We start from the raw sequence: 24,889 nt of genomic DNA, 5'->3' as shown, positions 1-24,889 counted from the left end.
AAAAAAAAAAAAAAAAAAAAAAGGTTAAGATGCAGGAAACACCACTGGTTCAAAGATAATGTATTTAAGTATTAATAGCTGTGAGGTTACAACACAAACTGACTATTTTGAGTATATTGGTCACACCTTTGTTGTGGTTACATGTGTAACCATTTCTATGTGAACCTTCGAGGCAATACATTTTATGTATTTCAGCACCTTTATATTAAGGTCAGTAAGGACTGAAAGCAGCTTTTTTCCTAATGAAATACAATTTTCCTGATGGGAAGGGTACTTTTCATCCTAATTAGGCCATAGGACATTAGAACCAATTAAAAAAGAAAATGCAGACCGCTAAACATGGCTGAAACCTAAATCTTTCTTAAATTCCCATTGGCAAAAAGCCCCCCCCAATTAGACAGAACACGCAAATAAAGACATTCAGACAAGGAGACAAGTGCAACATGGGTTTATTGTGAAACTGGTTATTAAGACATGAACTTGATTAATGCCATATCAAATCTTAAACTCCGCTGTAGTAAAGTGCAGATTCAAATCAAGTTGCCCTGGGAGTCCTCATACATTTTCTATGTCTGGTTTTGAACTGTCAGGTTTAGTAGACTGCAATATGAAATCCTACGAATTATGAAAAGCCCTTTTTTTCAACCCACACATCTAAAAAGCTAATGTGCAAAAAAGATAATTCACAAGCTTCACAATTCTGTACGTTGACGTGTCCTCCCACTCACTGATGTCTTCAGTTCTCATACAATTGGACGACATTTGTACAAAATGAGCAGAACTATCCTAGCTGTAGTCTAGTTTGGAGTCTAGGAGTTGTCATGAAAAAGGTTTTCTGCAGTGATTGGTTAGTTGGTATGCTGCTGCTGCTGCACATGCACAGTGGGGCCAATGTTAGTGACATACTCAAGATTTTGCTTTTTGATCATGATTATTAAAAAAGAATGACGGCGTTTAAAGGTCGGCCATGTACGAACATTAAAGAGGTCACTTCTGTGTACAAGCCTGCACACTCCAGCGGTTGTAGACAGTTTGGCCTGCTGTGGTTTTCTAGTGGCAGTCATGTGTATTATGGAAACACCAGGAGTGCCACTTCACCAAACTGTTGTCCTCAATATTTTGTGTAAGCTCCAAAAAAAAAAAAAAAAAAAAATCATCACTCTGCATACAAGAAACGCACTGTGTGGCACTCATGCTCTCTTTCACGCATACAGACGTACACAATCACCCAAATTCATTCACTCTTCTTACAAACAAATCAGTACAATGGTTTTGCATCCCCCCCACCTTCTTTGAGTGAAGTAAAGGGATACTGAAGGAAACGGCAGCAATGAGGTAAACACAAAAACTCATGAGAGATATTGCACAGACAAGTGCCGGCACAGAATACAACAGTCTCTCTTTCCAACAGCCTAGCCTGTGCATAGGAAGAATAAAGCACTTATGGTGTTCGCAGACATTAAACCCTTCTCGTAAAGCTTTGTTATACACTAAAGAGGGAACGATGAATGAGTCTAGACTCCACACCACTTGGCAGATATCCAGAGTTGCATGACAATAACTAAATGTATTGTAAAAGTACAAAAAATAAGAGGAGGAAAAAAAAAAAAAAAGGAGTAACCTAATGATGACTGAGGAAGGGTCCATGACTGTTGGCAACAGTGATGGGACAAACCAAAAAAATAACCTGAAGTCCCAGCATATGTAGAAATGCCTCAATCCTTGCTTTGAGAAGAGAGAAGCAGGCAAAGTTGAGACTGGGTTGGAGCCAGCATGGAGAAAAATCTCTCAAGTTTCATTCAATAAATAGCATAGTGGAATATGCAAAAAAAAAAATCATTTTTTTCTAAAGCAAAAAACACGTAAACCCCCTTGTTCACTTCATCCAGAGATCGAACTGTGTTTGTCCATGTTGCAATCCACTCCAAATACATCCCCACAGATCGGGCTGTGACCAGTCAGAGCTGTGGCTCCATGAAAGAGCAAACAGAGGAAGAAAAATGGTAACTCATTCCTCCGTTTACTCCCTTCATTTTTCAGTTTATCCTGGTTAAATGAGGACATTTTTGTTCACATGATTCTTCAAGTTCATACTCCTTACCTAACCCATGTAACTGTCCTTCAGCTCCTCAAACCCCTCATGGGTTAGGCTTGAACTATAGTGCTCCTCGGTCTGTCTAGCCCGCTTGATGTAGTCACACCCTTTCCTCTTTTCATCCACCCCTCTCTACTTCTTCACGATTATCTGTGGAGCAAGACAAAGGCCTCTAGTTTCTCGGGGATGTTTCCCCGGTAGTTGAGGCTGTGCTTGATGATGGCCCTGGCGGCTAGGCACTGCAGCGTGGTGTGGTTTATGGGCTGGATGACATTCCTGGAGAGCTCCTTCTCATCCAGGAGGTCGCAGGCTGTTTGTTGGAAGGCGTTGGTGCTGTCAAAGTGAGTCCCGCATGAAATCAACAGGTTCATGATGTCTGGGTGACCATTGGATGCGGCGATGTGAAGGGGGCTGGTGGGTTAGAAAAGATAATAGATATATGAGATTAAACAGTTAAGTATTCTTCTTAGTTTACAATATAAAGAGAAACAATTGTTGTTTGAACCCGGTTTCTTATTAACACAATTATTGGTAAAAGTTAAAACCAGGATAGCGAAAGAACTGATGAGAGCTGAAAATAGTGTAGAAGAAAAATAATAAATAAACCTGTTGTCATCTTCATCGCGGCTGTTAACGTCCGCCCCACACTCGAGAAGGATGGAAGCGACTGTGAGGGAAGGGAACTTGCAGACGGGATAGCGGCCCACACAGGTGGTGTTGCGGTCGACCGCCAGGTGTAGTGGACTGTAGCCATTCTTACCACACGGCTGGAGCTTCAGGAATCTGTGAAGATATGGAAAGGATGACAACTTTTCCGTCAAGGATTAGCAAAAAAGTGATAATTATCTACAAACATCAATGGTAACAGCACTATGGAAGAACAGGTCGCAACTGACAATGAGAACTTTAAGTTAGACAAAAGTCATCTTTATGATTAATTGACACAAATGCATACAAATTCACCAAAGACAAGAGGTGGAATCTGTTTCTTATTTTCTGGAACCCAGACAAGGCAGGGCAGGAAAAAGACTTTCAGAAATGAGGTCAAAGAAAAAAATCACAAAACATGTGCGTTCCCTCCCTCCATGTTTTAAGTGGATGACACACATGAATGGCCTCCCTCTATATTTGAAGGTTACTGATTTTTCCATCACTGAAGACAAATTGCTGCCAATACAAGTAAATTACACATAAACTCACCTATAGATAGTTTCCTTCTTAAAGTGGTCCTGCTCTGCAGTACACGGCACCTTCTCTAAAAGACAAATGAGGTGCAGGATGATTGACAGGGCCTTGCTGAGCTGGGCAGGGTCAGGAGGCATAGGTCCATTTTGTTTAACTGCCCGCTCGATCTCCAACACACTTTTGGAAAGGATCCCCATCAAGTCCTCAAATGACACAGATGTCCCCAGGAGCCCCTTGGCCCTGTCCTGCAGCATGAAGGAGAAGAGCTCAGCGAACGACAGCAGGCTGGAGGCTGTCATGGGGCTGAGGGGGTCCAGGTTGCTCTGCTGCATGTCCAGTGCATACTTCCACAGATTGATACAGCGCTCAAAGTTCCCAGAGTCAGCATAGACAGCACCGCGGTAACGGATGTAGTAAGAGGTGTCTGGGTGTTGGGGGCCGAGGATCCTCTCTCGGATGAGCAGTGCCTGCATGCGCATCTCATCCGGGTCAGATATCAGCCCATCCAGCTCTTCTCCGTTCGTTACCTGGGATTAGGATTACAAGGTGAAGACAATGACAGGGTTCAGTGATTTAAGCAGTTTAGGGTTTCCGTGTACATGCAATGAAGTCAGGCTTTCCAGAAGCAAATAGCTTTAACACCTGACACCAGACTCTTACTGTAGGTTCGCTGATGAATATAACTCCAGCATAATACTTTTTTTTTATTGTTTCCTTTGTGTCTAAGAACCATTTTTGTAGAGAAAACAAGCCTGTGACAATGTGACAGTCACCTTTCTTAACTGTGTGCCACCTGCACTAAAATATAACCACGTCAGCAATAGTAAAAACCTATTTAATGAACATTAAATGCCATGCAGAATCACCCAGGGGTAGTGTTAGGTTTGGAAAGACAGACTCAAACTGAAACTCACCTCTCTCGCATAGTCGTATGCCATGATCAGCTGCTTGGGTTCTGGTTTATGGACAATGTTGTTACTGTCCATGTACCTGAGGTCCATGGCTCTCTTCCAGTATTTTAAAGCTCCGAGCAGATCTCTCTTCTTGTCAACAAACGTGGCTCCCAAGAGCTCCAAGGCATCAATGCGTTCCATGGGGCTTGTCTACAGACAACAGAACAACACAATTCAAGATTCAAAAACATCATAGCCACAACTTCACACACGCTCTCCATTGTAAGGGACAGAAACCCTGACCTGCTGGTGCGTCGTCAGTTCGTCTACAATGTTCGTGTGGCCCGTGACGCTGGCAGAGAGCAGGGGTGTCATGCCGTAACCGTCCTGCTCCATGGATGCCCCATACTGCAGTAACATCCGCATGATCTCCAGACTTCCTGACTCTGCACAGTCATGAAGTGCCGTGTTGCCTGCGTACAGAAGAAGACACACATGTCTTACAATAAGATACAGATTATGTCATTTATATTCATTGGTACACACAGACACGTGTCACCACACAGAAGCTTCGTTATATGTTCATGCAGTGAAGGGTTTGTGTTTATATTTAGCTACAAACCTAATATACACGAACTCCTGACCAGTTAACCAGTAATGTTAGAGGATCTGCAGATACACTTACACTGATAAAGCCTAGTATAGTTTTAGTACTGGTAATAAGTGGCACTTATTAAGTAGATTATTAGATTTAGTATAATAACATCCTCACTGTTTCTACATAGACAATCAGAGTTAGCTAGAAGTCAGCTGCACACCATCACTTCTTGGAATATATTCAAAATGGCTGCAGATCTGCTGATACCATGATTATTGTGGATTCTAGCTTTCAGTTTTTGTTACACGCTCATTTCCACCCAATGATTCACAATATGTGCATGCAATTCTCTACACCACTCACTCGGATAGAAAACAGCAGGTCATGCTGCCACTAGTGTTAGTTTAATGGGTAAACCGACTGAGTAAAAGCTTTCCGGTGGGGATGTCAGCTCAACTGCAGCAAACCTGTTTGCAACGATTTCTCCATTAAACAACATGCCCTCTCGTGACACTGTGCAATGTTGTCCGAGTTGTTTTCTTTCACTTGGTGGGTGTGTCACGTCATAGGTGAAACCTGGCGGGGCTGTGATTTAAGACATTTTTGGTATTCTAAAAACAGCCATCAACACGTAATGGAGCACTTTGTGAACTGTAACATATGTATTCATGTCCTCATAAGTCCTCACTGAAAGCATGCAATATGACAATTTCAGCTTATGTACGTGTGATCAGTGCTGAGGCTGACTACAACACTTGTTTGAGTGGAAAGACTGAAGGGAGCCCTAGAAAAAGATAGGTTATTTTCAGTGTTTAATGAGTAAAGCAAGAAGTCCTTATGTATAAAAGTCATTGTGAGTAACACTTCAGTATATGGTGTGACATGACGATGACTGATGTTAGTGAAAGTTAAAAGTAAAAACAAATACAAGTAAATTCCTTCAAATAAATCCATAAAAATAAAATAAAATAAAATAAAATAAAATAAAAAAAATATACATGTCGATCCTGACCAGCCCATCATTTCAATATAAAACTTTAGTGTAATGCTTTGCTTTCGCTTCCCTCCAGCCTGGCCACTCTCAGTACACTGAGGCTAATCCATATTCAAGCAGACGAGACCAAACAGGGTTAGTCAGGGATTAACTATTATGTATACTCTCCAGTTTCTTCCAAAACTACGCCAATCAGATTATTTTATTCTTGACAATGGAAACTTGGGGAGAGAAGCACTGTGGCTTCTCCTCTAGTATATGATTGACAGGGCAAGCTGGGTTAAGATTGCAGGAAAAAAAAAAATGTTTAACGTGGTTGTGGATGGCTAAATGCTTTCAAGTGATTATACAGTCAATACTTTAATGTTTCTTATATTATAAATAGTCTCTTCTAGAGGAATATTACTCTATTTTTTAATCACCATGTAACTATTAACTACAATGTCTCTTTTGGGTCTCTAAACCAGCTTCCACTGGATTTGACACCACTTTTGAGGGGGAAACATGTTCAATAGTCTTAATTTTTTACAACATCAATAGTTTTACGTGGTGTAGAAAATGTGTGTTGCTTGTTGAGATGATAAATTCACTACCACTTACAAAAGAAGTTAATCCAGAAACTTGGGAAATCCCTTCTACAGCCAGGGATTAGTCTGAAAACTCATTATGTGTCTCCAAACAGAATTTAGGCTACCTTTAAAGCCAAGTGAGCAGAGCACCTCACTAACAGGTGTTGTTACTGAACGAAGAGAGCTGACCACGCTTTTTTTAAACAGTTCAACTGGCTGGTCTGACAATTTTCCACCGAACTTGCTTGCCTTCCGACAAAACGTCCATTGTTTTTGCGAAATTTGAAACTTCATATCTAATATTACACATCTACTCCTTCCTGTCGGGTCAACTGTTACGGGAAAGGCAAGAGTCTGAATAGTGGGCTAGTAAGACCTCCTCAGTCATCACATGATGCTGTCAAGCTCACTTGTAATGATTTGTGCACAATAGATCGCCTTCCTCCTGCTCTTCTACTTGCCTGACTTTAGTGTTTTGGATGTTGGGAGTGAATGAATTTAGTGGCCTACGGTGGGTTCATCAGGCAAGGCGAGCACAGTTCTGTGTAGGAGGTGGACACGCAAAATGTGCACAAAGCAACACATGTACAAAGTGCCTGCTCACAAGTTTGACGGAGTCGTGCATGAATATTAACACAGACGCCACATATATTTTGAGAGCAAGATAATTTGGAACACACTGAGCAAACAGCTGGTCAAAAAGGGGAAGTGGACTATTGTTTGAGACGTTTTAAAAAAAAAAAAAAGGACATTTTGATCACTCAAAATCCACTGAAACGAACATTGATTCAAGGAACAAGGAAGGAACAATACACATTTCCCCGCATTCTTATTCATCTACAGTGGTCATGTGTTGGATACAGAAGATTATTAAAATGCAGGATATCACTTCAATGCTTTTCTTTTTAAGCAATCCTGTGGTCTGTGACTTTATAAAAAAACCAAAAAAACAAAAACAGATGGTCACTGGTTTTCATGCATTTATAAAATACCATCTAAGGAGAAAATAAGATCTTTCAGACACACCCACAGAATCGGTCCAAGCTGACTAGTCATCCTCACAGCTTTCCATTGTGGAACCAGAAGTTCGTGTTTTTTTTTTTTTATGTTGAGTCATTTCAGAAGGGAAAGAGCAAATCCTTTTTTATTGATTATCTCATATTGCTGTTATAGCAAAGTGAACAGATCTCCTCATATAAAAATCAGAAAAAAACACTGCTATGAAGCCAATAAAACACCTTTATCTGCAGAATCAGTTTCTTATCTCAGGGTCAGAGAACATGTGAATAAAAAGAGGAAACTGGGTCGCACACTCACAGCAAACCAGCACTCACCTTTTACACTTTTCCTGTTGACATCTGCTCCTTTCTCCAGCAGGTACTGCGCTATGTCCTTGTGTCCCTTGTAGCAGGAAATCATGAGACACGTGTGTCCGTGCCTGTTGGCCACCTCCAGGTCCGCTTTGTGCTCCACCAGGTATTTCACAATGTCCAGGTGGCCATCAAAGCAGGCTGCCCTCAGGGGTGTGGAGTTGGTCAGGGTCGTGCTGTTGACAGAAGCTCCGTGGCCCAGCAGGGATTGAACCACTTTCAGGTGACCCGCCGCCGAGGCCGCCCAGAGAGGGGGCGCTCCCTCGATGGTCTCCCCGTCAAAGTTCACCGATCCACCGACCTCCACGGGAGCGCTGCAGCACTCCAGCAGATACTCTACCAGGTCCAGGTGGCCGTACCGGGAGGCCATCAGGAGCGGGGTGGCCCCGTTAGTCTTCTCGCCCATCAGCTTGGTCACCTCGTGTCCATCTTTGTTCTCCAGCAGTTTCTGAAGCAGACGGAGCTTACCGTCCCTGGCTGCGTTAAAAACTGCGGTCTTTAAATCCATCTCTGAGTGTAAAGTGTTCACTGTTAAATATAAAAAAAGAGCCAGCGATGTCCGTGAACCCCCACCCCACCCCCCCGAGGTGTACCCGCGTCCGTGGACCGGTGGAGCTCGGACCCCTCTTTGTTTGTTTACAACAAGCTTTTACAGCTAACGATAAACGAACCAGCTAACCTTTTTGTTTCCTCTGTTTTGGGGTTAAAAGCTCACAATACGTGACTTTATATTAAAACTTCAGCTTTTCTAAAAAAATGTCTCATCACTTGCCTATTATATGAATCTCCAACTCTATCGAACAACTCGGTGTTTTTCCTTTTTATTTTCTAAACAACCCTTGGTGCAGTTAATTGTCGCCGAGTTAGCAAGGTGGCTAGTCAACTTCCTTGATCAACGCAAGCTAACCGACTAGCTTCGCTTAGCTTAAAACACTTTTCTTTTTTTTTATTATCGATCGCTCAACCGATACTCATCCGTTGACACGTCTTCCCCTTCCAAGAAGCTCTCCTCCATTAGCTCCGCTTCCTGTGCTTGTCATCTTTTCACAACATACTCCTGAGACGTTACTTACATTTGCTTTCGGAGGGCCGACACAGACATCCACCCCCACCCGTAACACCGCCGCCGCCGCCGCTGTTGTTAGCTTAGCCTGGGAAAACGACGTTCGCTCTGTTGTTCGTCCAAACGAGCCGGGGTGGTGGTGGGGGGGTAGAGAGGGGATATCCCCAGTATCCCGAGTCTGTTTCTCCCTCACTCTCACCCACACAACCGAGAAACAAACGACCGACGTTACCCCCTCAAATGCAGCGAATAGTTGTCGTCCATGTAGCCACCCAAGCAAGCTGGCACCGACAGTAATCTCAGCGTAGGGGAAGGTAAATAGGGAAGGCTGTCCACCCACGGCTCCACCGGATGATCACGACTCAGTTTCTGTCAAATCGCGAACCCAACGCACCCTTTTTTCTCGACTAACGCGCGTGATTGACGTGAGAAACAACCAATCGTGGAGCTGGCACACGATGACGTAGCCAATAATAATAATAATACTAATAACACTAATTAAAACAGAATTGTTGCTTTATAAGTACAACAATGGATAAGGAAACCAACGTCAAGAGATCTTAAATTACCTTCTTTGTATTTACCGGATTAAGGATTATTTTTAAATATTGTATGGATGCGATGCTGACAGTGATAGCCTTGATTATATCACTCCCTGCAGGATAAAAGAAGCATGACCAGGAGGATGTATCCAGAAACTTCATCCCAAGGGTGTACATTAATTGTTATTAAATACAAGCATAACCCCAAGCATTTAAACAGAAAGTTTATTCAGCCATCCCAATAATTTAACAAAGTTCCCCAGAATGCCGAGCAGAGCTGAATTTGTGTCCAAAACTGACCGGCCAGTGCAAAAATCTAAAAGTGAAATGGCAGCACTGTGCCGCCTACCAAAACTGATCTATAGCGAGAGAAAGGCAAGCATAACAAAAGTTAGGAAGCCAAGGCCAGGACCAATAAATTGTAATAATAATAAATCTTTTAGCAGTTCTTCCATGTGTCTGGAATCAATTCTGACAGTTAAACAAGACCAAACTATAAAAGTCAGGTCTTTCAGTGGATTAGGCGTAGAAGTAATCTGTCTTTGTTGTAAATATAAAAGTTATATTTATGATAAAATTCTCACATTACAACAGTGACGTCTTCTATCTTTGCCAGGAGTTGATCTGATGTTGTGTACTGTGTGAGATTATACATGTAAACTGCAGAATGACAATTATCTCATGTTTCAGACAAGCCTTTGTCTAAAAGCCGTCAGCTATTGTCTGTAAATCAGTGATTAGTGAGAGAAAGATTGACCTGCTGACTGACCGACAGATTAAACTAAGCCCACAACTGCTATATGTTGTGCTTCCTGAAAATCTGAAGAATGAAACTTGAAAGCCTGTTTTTCATTTCAGTATTGCCAAGTAATTAAATAAAAAATGATTGAGGAAAGGGCCACAACTAGTCATATTAGAGAAATATGTCAAGATCTTCCTCCCTCCTTTAGAGAACTGAGTAATCAGTGAGGGGATCAAATTTCAAATTACAACTACAACTCAAAGTTACTAGAATTATCTTATATTCAAGCAATATTTTTGCAAAACAACATGAATTTTACAACAGTGCTGTATAAAACCAAGAGGACAATATCAGCCCGAGAGATAAATAAGTTGTTACACTTCAAACAGCAAAGGCAGAATTAGACATTGGAACACAACCAGTGAAAGACAAAGTTTTTATAACAAGTTGGTGCACTTGAAATTGCCGGCATTGCCACTTAACACACCATATGTGTCATTTTTAAAACACAATAATAGTATTAGTTATTTCTCCTTCTTTTTTTGTCTCCCACACTGAATCACATTGATGTAATAAAGAAGCCCCAACCTGTACCTGGAGACCACTCACCTAGGTGTGGTCAAAGTATGACTTTAGCTCAATGTATAATCGAGCAAATGGAATCTAAAAGTTGAAAAATTGACTTAGTTTACTAAAGGAATTGGTTGCAGTCCTACAGGGAGACTGTCTGCATCTCTAAATTCAACCCTTCAACCCAAATACAAACCTTTTTCAAGCTATTAATAGATTAAAGGATGGCTTACTCTCTGTACAGCATACTCCCTTCTAATAACTCCTCTAAAATGACAAAGCTGATAAAAGCAAACACAAAAATCTAGTCTCTCACTTAACACAGTGAGGTTTAATAACAAAGAAAAAAAATAAAACAACAGATTTTTTCATAACCAAATCCTTTGCCTTGACAATGTGGTTTTAGAGCCCCAATGCTCTGCAGATAAGGAAAGAAATCCTCGAGTACATTAAGTCACAACTTCCACTCCCTTGGTTATTTCAGTGCACAGTTTGGGATGAAAAATGAAACAGATCAGGGAGAGGGGGTCTGAGATAATGGGGATCGAAAAGGACACAAATAAAATGAGAACACATTTAGAAACAATTTCAAATATTTAAAGTATTTACGGTTTGCTTTAACTATATGACCAGTGGCTTGACCTGCCTCCAATACAGATAGTTACAAGCAACACAAGCAAGCATTTCTTCCGGTTCTCTTTAACCCCCTCAAAAACAATTTAAACACAAATAACCTTTTTCCTCCTAATTTGCATAAAGTTTGTAAGAATACCAATGCTGAATGAGGATGACATGTCAGGTTGTATGACCTGGCAGTTTGATATGATCCAATTTCAGATCAGCACTAATATTCTGACTCGCTCTATGCACACAAGCCGAGGTACGGATAAAGAAAAAGACGAATCAGATCCCAGGGCTCAGAGACTGTTATGATCCGACGCGTGTTGTAGTGGTCTTCTTGTCAGAGAAGAAGCTTCTCAGCAGGACCACCTGACTGATGCTGACCACCAAAAGGATAATGGCTTCTCCGATGGACCAGAATGCAACACGGGTGTTCAGGTCCTCTGCCCGACTGCGTCCCTGGGCCTCACGGAGGCGGAAGTGTGTCTGGTAGTCGATAACCGACTTCAGGGCTTCGTGGATGGACACGCAGGCTGATTCCATCTGGAGGTGGTAACAAAATGGAAGCAAACACCAATATAAGATATTTAGAGTGGCTGCAAATAAATGATCGATCAGCTAACAAGGCGACAATTTTAACCGTAAATCACAAACTAGTGGAAAAAAAATTTAAGTTAGGGTAATCAGATATTTTAACCGCACAACCATCCATCCCCTTTAGGATTTAGAATCAAGCATCTAACTAGTTTATTGCTATAAAATATTAGGTTAACTGGTATAAGTAACTCCTTAACCACAACTGGGTGTGGTAGTGACTACAAAAGCCTGTAAAAATACAATAAAATGTTCAGTTTGATCACTACAACAAACACTTGTGGTTTATTATATTTTCTGTCTATACATTTATCTTGTAGTTGCCAGCACCTCCAGCCTTGCAGTATATGCAAAGTGTTTTTATCTTTTTCAATATATTGTCTGTTATTCTGCCAGCTGATGTCCATCCTGGTTAAAACTATAGATGCTCTTATAGGCAATGAGAGTATTTGAGAGAAATTTGTAGAGGTCGCAAAACTACATGTTCTAATAGGAAGTGCAAAGATGTTGGTTGTTGGAGTAAGAGAGATGTGTATCATCTCATGTTGCAGCACATGCTGTCTGGAATAAGAGCCTGTAGTTTCTTAGTCAAATTTGGGCTTATGCAGAGCATGTACACAATTATCTGTGATGTACTCAGTATTATAAAATAAAATGTGGAGAAACCTAAGGAAAAAAACCACTACCTCACACACAAACATACAAATGCTTTGTTTGGTTCAATCCCTGGCCATCGGTATGTGCGTGTGTATGCTAATGAGCATTGGTTTCCGTTTATGATGACAACGTTGCATGTCCATAAGTGTGAATGGTAAATGTTGACATGTAGTGTAAAGTGGTTTAAGTGGTCAGAAGACTAGAAAGGGGCTATATAAATGCAGTCCCTTACCAAATACATGAGCTTGTGCATCCTCACACACACATACCTGGGTGAGAGCAGTAACTCTGTTCTCGTTGGGGAAGAGTGGAGGGTCATCGCCGACCTGGAAGTCAAAATAAACGGTCTTGTGTGTGAAGGTGGAGAACTCATTACTGAAGCAGAACTTGTAGGTGCCGTTCTTGGACGCAGTGAAGGTAAAGCTGTCATATTGCTTCTTCATCTCCTTGTAGAGTGTAGTGCCATCTGGGTCTTCCAAACGACAGTCCACGTCATAATGGCCACCTGTCACCACCTGGGAACACGTAAAGACAGGAGGACCATCAATTCAGTCACATATGACACATTCATTTAAATATTTGTTTTCTCTGCAAAACATTATAAATTGTCTTAAGTTGTATAGAGAGAAAGAAGAAGGGTGGACATTATTAACAAAACTAACCACTATAATAAATACTGAATTATTGCTGAGTACTAGGAAAGAGGCAAATCAGTTGACTGTGAGGGTTTACTATCATCTAATTTAAAAAAAAGACCAATCTAATTAAATCTAAAGCTCAAATACGGCTCTCTCTAAAGGCAAATGTGGGCAATAATACGGTTGTTTAGTTTTACACAACTGGTTTTCACATATCCCGTGACTGTTTGACAGCTTCAGCTTATTACAGAACAAAAGTAACATAAAACAATGCTGTTAAAACACGGTAAACAGACAACTGGATACAGACAATAAAACAATGAAGACGAACCACGAAAACTGATTTATATGAATATATGTATAAATTATATGGTTTACAGTGTATTGTAATAAAATAAAAATAAAAACCCAGCTTCCTAGTACATCATTCATATTTAAATGATCTTACCCACAGAGGATGAAATGTTGCTTGTGTGGACAAACTCTACCTGCATCAGCCAACAATACTTTATGCATTTGATCATCCACACAGCACTGATAAATGTGTGTGTAAAATAATATTTAAAACCTTTGCTGTGTTTATTTGAGAAAGTTTACGGTGTAACATTATTCAACATTCAGATAAGTGCTCATATGAAGCTGTCCCTAGCCTCGGGGTGTTAATCTTTCAAGCCAGGCAGTCTGGTTCAACTCGTTTGAATAAAAAAAAAAAAGACAACATCACATTAGGACAACTCATAAGGCTTAGCTTTGGGCCGAAAAAGGGGCCACGCACCTGAAACTCCAGTGTACACTTGGTTCCGATGATGATGTCCTCGTAGAAACACTGCTTGGCGTTGTCTGGCAGCTCAAAAGTGAGCTCGGAGCCCAGCACCCACCCACAGAGAAGCTGGGCCCACAGCACCTGCAGCAGCACCCGAAACGACCCGCACATCCTGAAGACCAAGGCCCAAGCTTCAAAGCAACAACCTGAGCGGACCTACCGAAATGAACATGAGCAGGAATCAAACTAAAAACCAGTGCCGAGGGGGTGGCAAAAAGACAAAAATGGTGACAAAGCAAACCCGGACATGGATGTTAGCGACAAGTTGTTAGCTCAAAGCTAACTAGCTGGCTAGCTAGCCTTTAGCTATATTTTAAAGACAAAAAAAAGCCACGTGGAATCTAGATCATTTCACTGTAGCTAGTGTGTTCGCGCATTATTGGCGCATTATTGTCATTTAAGTTATAGTAAAATCAAACATGAACATTTCTTAATTCATTATTTTTGTCTCAATCTGTGTTAGCTACTCACCACAAAGTGCTCACCCGGATGCGACTAAGGCGAAGTAACGTAATACAAACGTGACACGGGATTGGCTGTCGTCCGCGGAAGCCCGCCCCCCGCTCTCTCTGATTGGTCAGAAGATAATGGGAGGAGCGCTTGTTAGATGACGTGGACCACGTCACATTCTGGGAAGTGGATCAGCTTTCTTCAATGCTCTCCAACGTGGCTGCTGTAACGTGGTTAGACGTGTTTCTCCAGAGGGAAATTACCAGAGACAATACATTTTTATTTGAAAAGGTTTTAAACAAAAATCTACAAATAAAAAAATCTCAAATGAATGCATTCAACAGAAGTCCAAAATCCAAATCATCATCAGTCCCCAGTCATGACAACATTTCTTGGGGGTGCCCAAAATTATGCAAGGACCACTGTTTTTATAGGACTTATGAGGCTATATCCATATTAAGACATGGGTTTTTAAGAACTGATGGTGTATCGGATTCTGTGCTTTCCTTGGATACCTTTTTTTTTCCAGTTATGAGACTTAAGAGACAACGGGTTGTCACTGTGTCTGAAGGTGTTCCTATATTCTAATATATATATGCAATATAGTAATGATAATGGTGAGAGTAAGTGTGTCGTACAGTAGCAAAATATCAACCCTTATGAAGTAACTGAGGCTATAATGGACAACTGAGAACCGTGCCTTGTAGTACATGAGATAAAAGCACTATAGTAGTCGTAGACCTATTTTGGATTTCATATAGCGAGTGGGATTTGTTGTCCATGCAACCATCATTTTGCTCTGTCATTTCTTCTATGGAGTCAAACAGACACCCCAGGATAGAGCTGGCTGCCCCGCTTTACACCAGCGTGTACCAGACCACCACAGAGTCACTGAATATCAGACACGGACTCCAAGTCCTCCTCAGTAGATGAAGGTCCTTCATGTGGAGGTTATCTATGTTCTCAGACTTCTCTAGCTTGTTGTTGTTTTATATCTCTATATAAACTCCCTGGAAGCTCACAGTTGTATTTAAATCTGCTTTATCCTTAAAATGAATGTTTTGCTCTATTAAATTATGGTTGTACCGAACCAGCATGTAGTTAATTAGATGAACGACCTCTTTGGAGACTTCCTATGCCCCCAGCATACAGCCATGGTAGATGAAACTGGGTCAGTAAATATTGTGCTTATTATACTATGCCTTTGCAAAACAAATGTTACAACTTTACAATAAAACTTTAGTTCTTTCTGAGCTTAGTGTAAAGTATAAAAGCCACAGTGGCTGTATCTATTCTGAGGCCTCAGCAGGGCACACAGAAGTATTCATATCTCATAATGAATTAATTTCATTACAGCCTCACCTCTGTGCATGATGCGCACTGAGAGCGACTTTCTGACAGTTGCGAATACACGTCTGACCCAAAAATCAAAGTCTCGCGTGATCAGGCCGTACGAGATTACAGAGTGGGAGGGCTGCATGGAGAGAAGACAAAACAAAAGCCACACATTTCAACCAACAGGCGCTGGTCGCTTTTTATTTTTTGTAAATCAAAACACATTTGATCAATTATTCGTATCAATTATCGTGTAAAAACAACAACAACATTATTTTGCATCATGCCTAGTAGCACGTCTTTGCTGGAGGCCGACGAGGGAGAGTCCGAGGTCCCGCCGCCGCTAGAGCACGCTTTCGCCGGTATGGGCCTCGAGGAGCACCACGGCACCCAGAGCCAGACCCCCGAACAAGCAGACGAGAACCTCTCCTTTCACCACCACCACCACCACCATAACCACCACCACCACCAGCTCCCCGCGGTTCCTCATTTCAACCTCCTCGGTACGGTCCTGGACCTGAAGCCCCTGCCGCTGCACCGGCCGCCCTCGGGAGATGAAGTGAACATCACGGCAGCGCCCGAAGACGAGGAGCCCGAAGTTGGAGCCGACTCCTCGGTCTGCGGCGGTAGCTTGTTGTTAGCGCAGGCCCACCTCCACCGACACCTCCCATCGGTGCCGGTTGGCTCCGGGATGCCGTCCGGGATGGAGCCGCCGCACGTCGAGACGGTGTTGCTGTACAACGGGGACGAGCGGGATGATACGGTTGTCGGCGGCAGCGCCCTACCACCGGCTAGCAGCATGGCGATGCTACCGTCCGGCGTGTACGGGGAGTCGGGCTACGAGGCCGAGCCTTCGCTGTTGAGTCGGCGAAAGAGCGTCAACACCACCGAGTGTGTGGCCGTGCCGAGCTCCGAGCACGTCGCGGAGATTGTGGGCAGGCAGGGTGAGTCCTCCGCGGTCCGTCGGGAGGTTTCTGGTCGGATCCGTTGAGCTAACGATGCTAATGAGAGTTTGGACGAAAGTTGGTGGGAAGATAGTTCAGGCAGCAGTAAAGAAAGCAGGATAACGTGTGTATATAAGAGGGAGAACAGGGCAGGGAATGAAAACAGAGTCATTCATTTATGTTGGAGTGTTTTTAAAAAAAGTTATGATACAACGTGTAAGTTAATTTAAGTTTATTTTGTGAATCAAAGCTAACTGGGCAGTGACTTGTTGTCACTGTTAGCTAGCTAGCTCAACGAGTGCGCGCTGTTTTACATCATTAATTTACACTTTTATACGTTTTACACGGGACATCCTACTAGATCTGATTGACTTTAAACATACAAAATAAAAAAATTCTATAATTAAACCAAACTATCATTCAGTATATTCAGCTGTGTTACCACAATCAGCGTTAGCTAGAAACAGGCTAGGCTAGCTTAGCACTCCTTCTAACTGGGTCAACGCCACCCTCGCCCCAAAACACCCTCCACAAAAGTTTACATCACAAGTTATAATCAACCACCAGACCCCCCCCCCCCCTCCCCGGTCAGTGTCTCCTCGCTTTGACAGCTCCTATGTATTATGGATGTTTTTGTCTGTGCTTCGCTGACACTGAGTCTGTCCTGAGTCGTGGCTTGTCGAGCTAAAGCAGGCTCGGCTTTGTCTCGGAGGAGAACATGAAGAGCAGTGTGTTGGTCACCATTGCTTTGCCACATCAGCTGTAGGTTATAGTTAGCTCCATGACATAACCAATGCTTCGGAGTTCCTCTAAACACGACTGGCCTTTCTTAGGTATCCCACGCATTTATCTGGGCTTTTACATAAACTTTACACAGCTCAATGGTAGGGTTGGGAGAGTGTTGTTATGTCGGCTTTGAGATCAGATGGGGGAGGGTGCACATACTGCAGTGTTGACAACAACAGGAAATGGCTCTGGTAATGATGTTGGACTCTCAACCACAGCTGAAGGAATATTTAATTTATAAGCTATGCAACTTCTTAATGACATTAGTAGCTGCATACTGAAATTGCAGGTGCTGTGATCTTTTTTTTTTTTTTTTTTAGTTCAATATGAAGATGTTGTTTTTGAGTATTGAAGTTTATTATCACGTGTATGTTTTGTTTTGCGGTACATTTTTGAAACAGAATTGGAAATAATCCAAGTTTCCACCATATTTTCCATGTGTCTCTTTAACCAACAGGCTGCAAGATTAAGGCACTTCGAGCCAAGACCAACACCTACATTAAGACACCGGTGAGGGGAGAGCAGCCTGTCTTTGTTGTGACAGGGCGCAAAGAAGATGTGGCCATGGCTAAGAGGGAGATCCTGTCTGCAGCTGAGCACTTCTCCCTCATCAGAGCCTCTCGAAACAAGACGGGCCCTCTGTCAGCTGCGACCGGCCCAGGAACCCCCTCTCTACCTGGACAGACGACCATTCAGGTCAGCAAGCATGTGATTATGAGTCATGGTGTTGGTCACCGTCAAAGATATGAAACAGACATTCTTATGCAGTGAATCACCTAACGTCTTTCTAATAACTGAGGGTTGTGTGTGTTTCCATACAAGTACGTTTGTTTTTTAATGAAGGAGGCTTTGTTCGTTTTATGTTTGTCATTTAAAGTATGTATAGTTACCCGTGTATTATTTCAACCCTACAGGTGCGGGTGCCGTATCGTGTTGTAGGGCTGGTCGTGGGTCCCAAAGGTGGGTCTTTTTTTTTATTCATTCTGATCCAGGTTTCAGCTTTGGTATTCGTTTCGATAATGATTTCTGTTTGTAAAACGACAAGCTTGTGTAGCTACAGGTATGGACAGGCGTGTGCCAGCATACACCAACAAAGCCAAACTGTAATTTTAGAACAAATTATGGGTTTCAATGGCAGAACAAGTGTAATTTCTTCACCAGGTGCAACGTGCAAAGTAAACCTGTATTTTGGTTTTATTAAGTTACGTTTGTTTTGCACAATGTGTATTTACAATAAGGCAATATATTTTATATGTCTTTATGAGTTTCATACTATGACAATGAGGTGTGGGGGACAGAAAAAAAGCTCTCAAAAGGCGAATTTGTTCACATTTAATATTTAATATTAAAGTAATGCTAATGTTAATAAATGGGACACATTGCAATAATACATAACAGGTTTTTGTTTCTTTCAGAGAATCTTTACCTAATATGTCTTAAGTTCCTCAGAGCTTCTCACATAGTTTTAATATGCTCAGCTCTACTCCAGGAGGTTACGTTTATTGCTGTCACCAAGTCTTTAACCCCTTGCCCTGTTGACATTCCCACCTCCGTGTCAGAAAGTCCTTGGGTTGATTTGTAAATTGAGCAGCGGTTCTCAACCATGTGCCATTAACCTGCAGAGGGTGAGGTAACAAGTCAAAATGACATCAAATTTGAAAATAGCAAGGAAACGCTGAGCCACACACACAGAAGAGGCAGTTTAGAAATGTTTAGTGTTGACAAGACAGAGATAAAGTGTCTGTTACTTGACCATTCAGTTTGTGAATTCACTACAGTGTTTGTTTCTGTGCTGCTGCTTCTTTCTTTCTTTTTTTTTTTTAACCATTGAGCCATATTGCAAAAGGAAATGAAAGACGTACATTGTTTTTAGATATATATAGTATTGATATTTGAGAAGGTTCCTATACTAAACTCATGGTGTTTAGGTTGAGTGGTACGTGCTTCAGACAGCTGAGTCACCAGGACCGCCTGCAGTTCAGTCTTGTAATTATTGCACAGCTGTGCTTCTTCCAATTTCAATGTTAGATGTTATTGTTAGAAAGAAACGAGCGTAATTACTGAAAATATATAACGCTGTTGTTGTGCCATCTTTAGCATTACTCTGCTTTGGCTAATTTGTCAACTTGACACAACTGGGTCAAGCTGTAGTGAAGACGGGACAAAGTACACAGATCTGTGCACGTTTTTGTTTTCTAATTTTCTCCAGCTATTATATTTAGCACTATTAATACTTATTCTTTTCTCCTTGATACTTAACTATTCTTTTGTCCTCTTCAATGTGTTACTTGTGTATGTTGATGCTCAGATGTATATTTCTCAGGAGTGGTTTAAATTTTGTGTTTGAGTTGTAGTACAAGGGTCTTAGTCTGGTCATATCTTTCAGGGGCAACCATCAAACGTATTCAGCAACAGACCCACACGTACATTGTAACACCGAGTCGTGACAAAGAGCCGGTGTTCGAGGTCACTGGGATGCCGGAGAACGTGGACCGGGCGAAGGATGAGATAGAGGCGCACATTGCCCTCCGCACAGGCACCTGCGGAGGGATTGAGGCTCCTGGTGTGGACAACAATGACTTTCAATTCAACGGGACAGACGTCAGCTTTGAGACTTCTGCGATGCCAGTGGGGATGGGGGAGGCTGGGTGGCTTCATGCTGGTGCATCATCACCGGGTGGCGGTGGCTTGCTGCCAATGAGCATCAACGGTACTCAGCGAATCAATAGCAATATTAACAGTGGTGTCAGGATGTCTTCCACCTACCGCAACGACAGCTCCAGTTCCCTCGGCAGTGGCTCCAGCTCAGCTGATTCTTTCCCTGGCAGTGGGAATGGTAACCGGATGGCAGATTTCAGCCCGACCTGTGCGTTTAACGCCAACGCTAACAACAACAACAGTAATGGCGGCACCGCGAGTTTCTGGTTTGGCGACGGCCTTCTTCCTGTGGGGTCTGAGGAGCTCGTCACCCTGGGAGGTGGAGGCTCTCCGTCAGGATTTGACCCGTTGACCATCTCCACTGCCCAAGCCCCGCACCCTGGTGCACAGCCGCAAGTCTGGAGCCCCTTTGTGGACCACCAACCCCCCCAGGCCTTTGATTCTCGCCAGTCTCAGGTGGGTGAAATTCAATTGGTGCATATAGTTTATGGCACCCTGCGTAGACATTACAGAACCTCACAGGTTAAAGCAAATGACAGTTTTAATCTTTTATTGTAGACGACATGCTTTGGGTGTTCGTTTATTTATTTTAAATGTGTAATCTGAGAATCAGGTTGAAACAGGTATTTTTAAGATGCTATTTTCTTTATGATGGTCATCTAATGACTGTTGTCATCGTCGATGTCTCCAGACCAGTCAGCCTGGGACTCCCCGGCTCTCTCCAACCTTCTCTGGGACAGAAGCCTTGGAGCACCCTCAGGCCCAGCGTGTTCACCGAGGGCCCCTCGTCTCGGCTGGGACCCTCGATGCCCACAGGTTCCCCTCCTACAGCTCGGCCTTCTCCTCCTCCAGTGAAAGCACCGCTTCCTCTTCCTCTCCACCCGAATCCTCCCTTTCCTATCGACCGGGGCTTGGATCAGCAGTGAGAGGACAGGAGATCTGTATCCACTGTATGGATAACCAGGTGATCGCTGCCTTGGTTCCCTGCGGCCATAACCTCTTCTGTCTAGATTGTGCCACCAACATATGCCAGGGTCCAGATGCCGTCTGCCCTGTGTGCCTGTCCCCGGCCACACAGGCCATTCAGCTCCGCAATATGTGATTTTAATCCATTTACCTTGACGGCTGATGAGGGATCAGCATCCCCGACTCTTTCAACTCATAACATGTCTGGGGAAATTACAAAACTGACCCCAAATCAGTATCTAGGTATGTCCTCATCCCGGTTTTGTCCAAGCTGGTGTTTGGTTGACAAAGGTGAGGACGAATAGGTGAATAAGGAATGATCTGTATTTAGGGCATGGGTAAGGGTGTGCAGCCCGTTCATGTGCCTGCTATTGTGAAGTCTTCTTCCTTGATTGATTTGATCAATGGGAGGGTTGGAAACCCTCTGTGTAGCATTGGGTGGGGTGGGATATATATATATATATATATATTTTTTTTTTGCTCATCATGATTTTTGATTTACATTTTCTTCTCCCTGAAATATCTAGTTATCAGTTTCTGCCTACCTATATTTTATTACATTTTTAATGTACTTATTAGATACATGATGTTGGCTTTTGGGTCAGAGTTTATTTTTTTTTGTCTACATCTCAAAAGTTTTATCCATTTTTACATATTTCTTTTGCTGCTACATTTGTTTTTATGTGCTGAAATATGGCCCCACCCCTTTGCCTCTCTATTATTGTGCTCACAGCAGCAAATTTTAAAGGAAAAAAGATGAGGTGAGCATGTTTACATATAGTGAGTCCCACATATGAATATGTATAAATTTATAGTATTCTTAACCACAGAATTTGAATGCCTGCTGTAGTAAATTGGATATAATGTACACATACCACACTATCCAGGCACTACTTTTTAACAGCATATGATTTTAACATGTGCCAGATCCTAAATTAGAATTTTTAAAGCATCGCAGATATTAATAGCATATTGATACCCATACAAAAACACCCACAGAGGGTTTTTTAAACTAAGTTGGTCAAAAGATGTCACACTCCAATGGCAACCTCTTGTTGCCCCGGGTCTCTTTCTTCCCAGATTAGAACCAACAAGTGGGCAACTCCTTTTTGTACCAGGATGTTACACCACTTCAGTATCGCCACGTTGCTTTCCATTTCTACTTAAAAAAAAAAAAAAATGTTTACGGTTAACTTGTGCCTAATTCCGTTCTGAGTAAACAAAAGGAAACAACTGGTTCAGCGGACACAGTGTTGCTCTGTCTTAAAACAAACTTGTGGCCTTTTTTGGAAAGCCTGTAATTAACTGACAACACTATCTACAAATCCAGATTTTGGCTCAAAAGAACACAAGCTGACAGACTGAAGTCTTAATGTATTTCTTGAAGTTCAATCTCCTAAATGAATCTCGGTGGAACAAAGGTTATATCACAGGGATGTTTTCTTTTGCTTCCTATTTTGTTGAGCCTATTTACCGCCTATTGCTTTATCTTTTTAGCAACAAACACTCCCATTTAATTCATTTGTTTTCATATTTCTTCCTGCTTTTTTTTCCCCCTGCCTTTTTTTTGTTGTTTATATGTCGATTTACATCCATGTGCTGGTTTTCAGCTAGAACGATGTGCACAGCTCGTACCTTTGGTAAACATTCCTCCTCTCCTTTATTGCAGACACTTTAGTAGATGTTAGTAGTATGGCTACATAATAGTTAAACCTCACCTGGGAGCAAAAAGAGCTGATATTCTTTGAAACCTCTACTATGAAGACAGCTGTGATCTGAAACGAATCCCCGTACTGTACAGACGACCTGCTGATTTTAGTTCAGCCATCTCAATAGCACCCTTTTCTTTCACCTGAACTGCTCCACCCTGTGGCCGTCTCGTTGCAGCCATTTTGTGTCCTTGTTGGTAAGCAGTCAGCAAAATAATTCCGTTGGGATGCAAAATTGAGACGAAGGCCACCCATGGCTTTACTCCATTTTTATTTAATCCCACGTCATTTACCAGGCCTATGCAAAAATCGTCTCAGTATGTTAACTATCGAGGACGCGCTAGATAAATTAAACTCCTCTGGTTTTAATTACAGAGCTCAATCTTGAGCTTTGACTTGTAGACAGACATATCACGTCTGCTTTTTCTACTACATTTCAGTCGGGGGTCAGCCTTGCATCGATGAGATGTTTCAATGGTACACACTTTTGATTTTCATGTTTCATCAGCTCATTTTCTTTTGTCCTGTGCTCTACTAAGCATAGATCCCCCCCCCAATATCACACTATTGACCAGACTGGACTCCACACAACATTCTGACCTTTTATTTTATTTCACCCCCTTTCAATGTGTGCATCTGTCCGTTCCTCCGCCTGAAAAGTGAAGACAAGGTACAAATTGGTGGAAATCATCTCAAATCTTAGCTTTAAACACCAGTGTCTCTATCTAGACTTTTTTTTACAGGATTGAATGAGTTGACGGACATTTCAAAAAAAGGGGAAGCAGCTGGAATAATTTCATCTCTTCGTCAAGGTCAATACTGTTGCTTTACTGTGTGGACATTGGACTGCAGTTCCTCTTAGCATTCCAGCTGTAAACAGTATTTGGGTGTTATTCCATCGCTTAGCTCCGTTTCCCTAATATCGCCTCTTTCATGGATGAGTGAGCTTTCTTGAGGAAATGGAACCAACGAGTCCCAAAAGTGCAAAAAAAAGTGCTTCTGCCCCCCTCTGGTCTTCTCTCCGTCCTTTTTATTTTACGTCTCTCAGATCTACGAAGGGTCGATCTCTCTTTGCTCTCTTCCTCTGAGGGAATGCAATACAGTGTCAGCCCTCAGTTTATTGACATGAATCTAATGACATTTTTGTGTATGTATCATATAATATTACTGTTAATGACTGATAAATATACAGAATTATTTTTATTTTGTTACATTTCATATATATACATAAATATATCTATATTAAAATGTTTACAATAAGATTTTTAAATTTTGTTTTTTACTTTTTCTCCGAGTGATTTAAGTGAATGAAGAGTTGGAAACCCAGAAATGTTGCAGGAGGGTGTCAATGCTATCTGCTTGTAGTCTAGTTATTAGTTTACAGTATTGATGATAATAGTATTGATAGCTGCCGTTAACCTAGTGGAAAATGGAATGTGCATCACAAGCATGTCTTCATAATGTACCGCCAATGTAAAACGTCACACTGCAACTGTATAAAGGCCAAGGATTCAAGCTGCCTGTCATGTCTGTACGCCACCAAATTAAGAACGGTATACTGTAAAATGTATCTTAGATTATCTATATATAAATACATATATTGTTAAGCTGTACCAACAGTTCAAAGTATTTGCTAATTTTACTACACTTTTGTTTTGTATATGTAGGGGGAGTCTTATGGCATATAAATTCTTCAAATTGAGTCAGGAGTTTAAAAGCAGACTATATTTTATAACGGCCTTTTAAGTTATTGCGGCCAAAGCACTGATATTATATATTTGCTGTAAAGAGAATTTAAGAGTTTTATTTTTCTGATATTAAAGTTACTTAATAAAGACGGTTTCATTTAAAGCCACGTCTGACTTGTGATTCCTTCATTTTGTAAAATGGTGTTTATTTAAATATGCGTGTCCGACAGGGCTCTCAGATGCTCATGTGTTGGTAATAACAGTGATGTTTTTATTAGTGAAACATGTCAATAATTAGAGAGACATTGTGAAAAAGATCTTCCAGAACATGCAAGATGAGTGTAAGCACAAATATTAAATGTTTGAACTCCGGGCTTCTGGTTCTGATTGTGGTTCTTT

The 24,889-nt window shown here is 41.9% G+C and overlaps 3 protein-coding genes across 3 annotated transcripts; 1 reads left to right on the top strand and 2 right to left on the bottom strand.

The window, feature by feature from the left end:
- Positions 1 to 432: 432 nt before the first annotated feature.
- fem1c (fem-1 homolog c) lies at positions 433 to 9,144 on the bottom strand. The gene is made up of 6 exons (XM_051423656.1): positions 7,669 to 9,144; positions 4,477 to 4,646; positions 4,195 to 4,383; positions 3,296 to 3,807; positions 2,702 to 2,878; positions 433 to 2,506 (listed from the first exon to the last, which is right to left on the bottom strand). The coding sequence occupies exons 1-6, from the start codon at positions 8,210 to 8,212 to the stop codon at positions 2,242 to 2,244; spliced, it is 1,857 nt and encodes a 618-aa protein (XP_051279616.1). The 5' UTR covers positions 8,213 to 9,144; the 3' UTR covers positions 433 to 2,241.
- A 374-nt stretch (positions 9,145 to 9,518) lies between these two features.
- On the bottom strand, positions 9,519 to 14,541 carry tmed7 (transmembrane p24 trafficking protein 7). Its single transcript, XM_051423661.1, has 4 exons — positions 14,426 to 14,541; positions 13,907 to 14,110; positions 12,763 to 13,008; positions 9,519 to 11,785 (listed from the first exon to the last, which is right to left on the bottom strand). Exons 2-4 carry the CDS (start codon positions 14,063 to 14,065, stop codon positions 11,549 to 11,551), a joined length of 642 nt encoding a protein of 213 aa, XP_051279621.1. The 5' UTR covers positions 14,066 to 14,110; positions 14,426 to 14,541; the 3' UTR covers positions 9,519 to 11,548.
- A 1,308-nt stretch (positions 14,542 to 15,849) lies between these two features.
- LOC127376609 (RNA-binding protein MEX3B) lies at positions 15,850 to 24,653 on the top strand. Its single transcript, XM_051423655.1, has 5 exons — positions 15,850 to 16,683; positions 17,927 to 18,165; positions 18,384 to 18,429; positions 19,856 to 20,583; positions 20,819 to 24,653. Exons 1-5 carry the CDS (start codon positions 16,023 to 16,025, stop codon positions 21,227 to 21,229), a joined length of 2,085 nt encoding a protein of 694 aa, XP_051279615.1. The 5' UTR covers positions 15,850 to 16,022; the 3' UTR covers positions 21,230 to 24,653.
- Positions 24,654 to 24,889: the final 236 nt, after the last annotated feature.

The sequence above is a fragment of the Dicentrarchus labrax genome, unplaced genomic scaffold (assembly GCF_905237075.1).
Source record: "Dicentrarchus labrax unplaced genomic scaffold, dlabrax2021, whole genome shotgun sequence".
In the NCBI taxonomy this organism is placed as follows: Eukaryota; Metazoa; Chordata; class Actinopteri; family Moronidae; genus Dicentrarchus; species Dicentrarchus labrax.
Note: the sequence above shows the minus strand (reverse complement) of the source record. Positions and strands in the feature narration are given on the sequence as shown.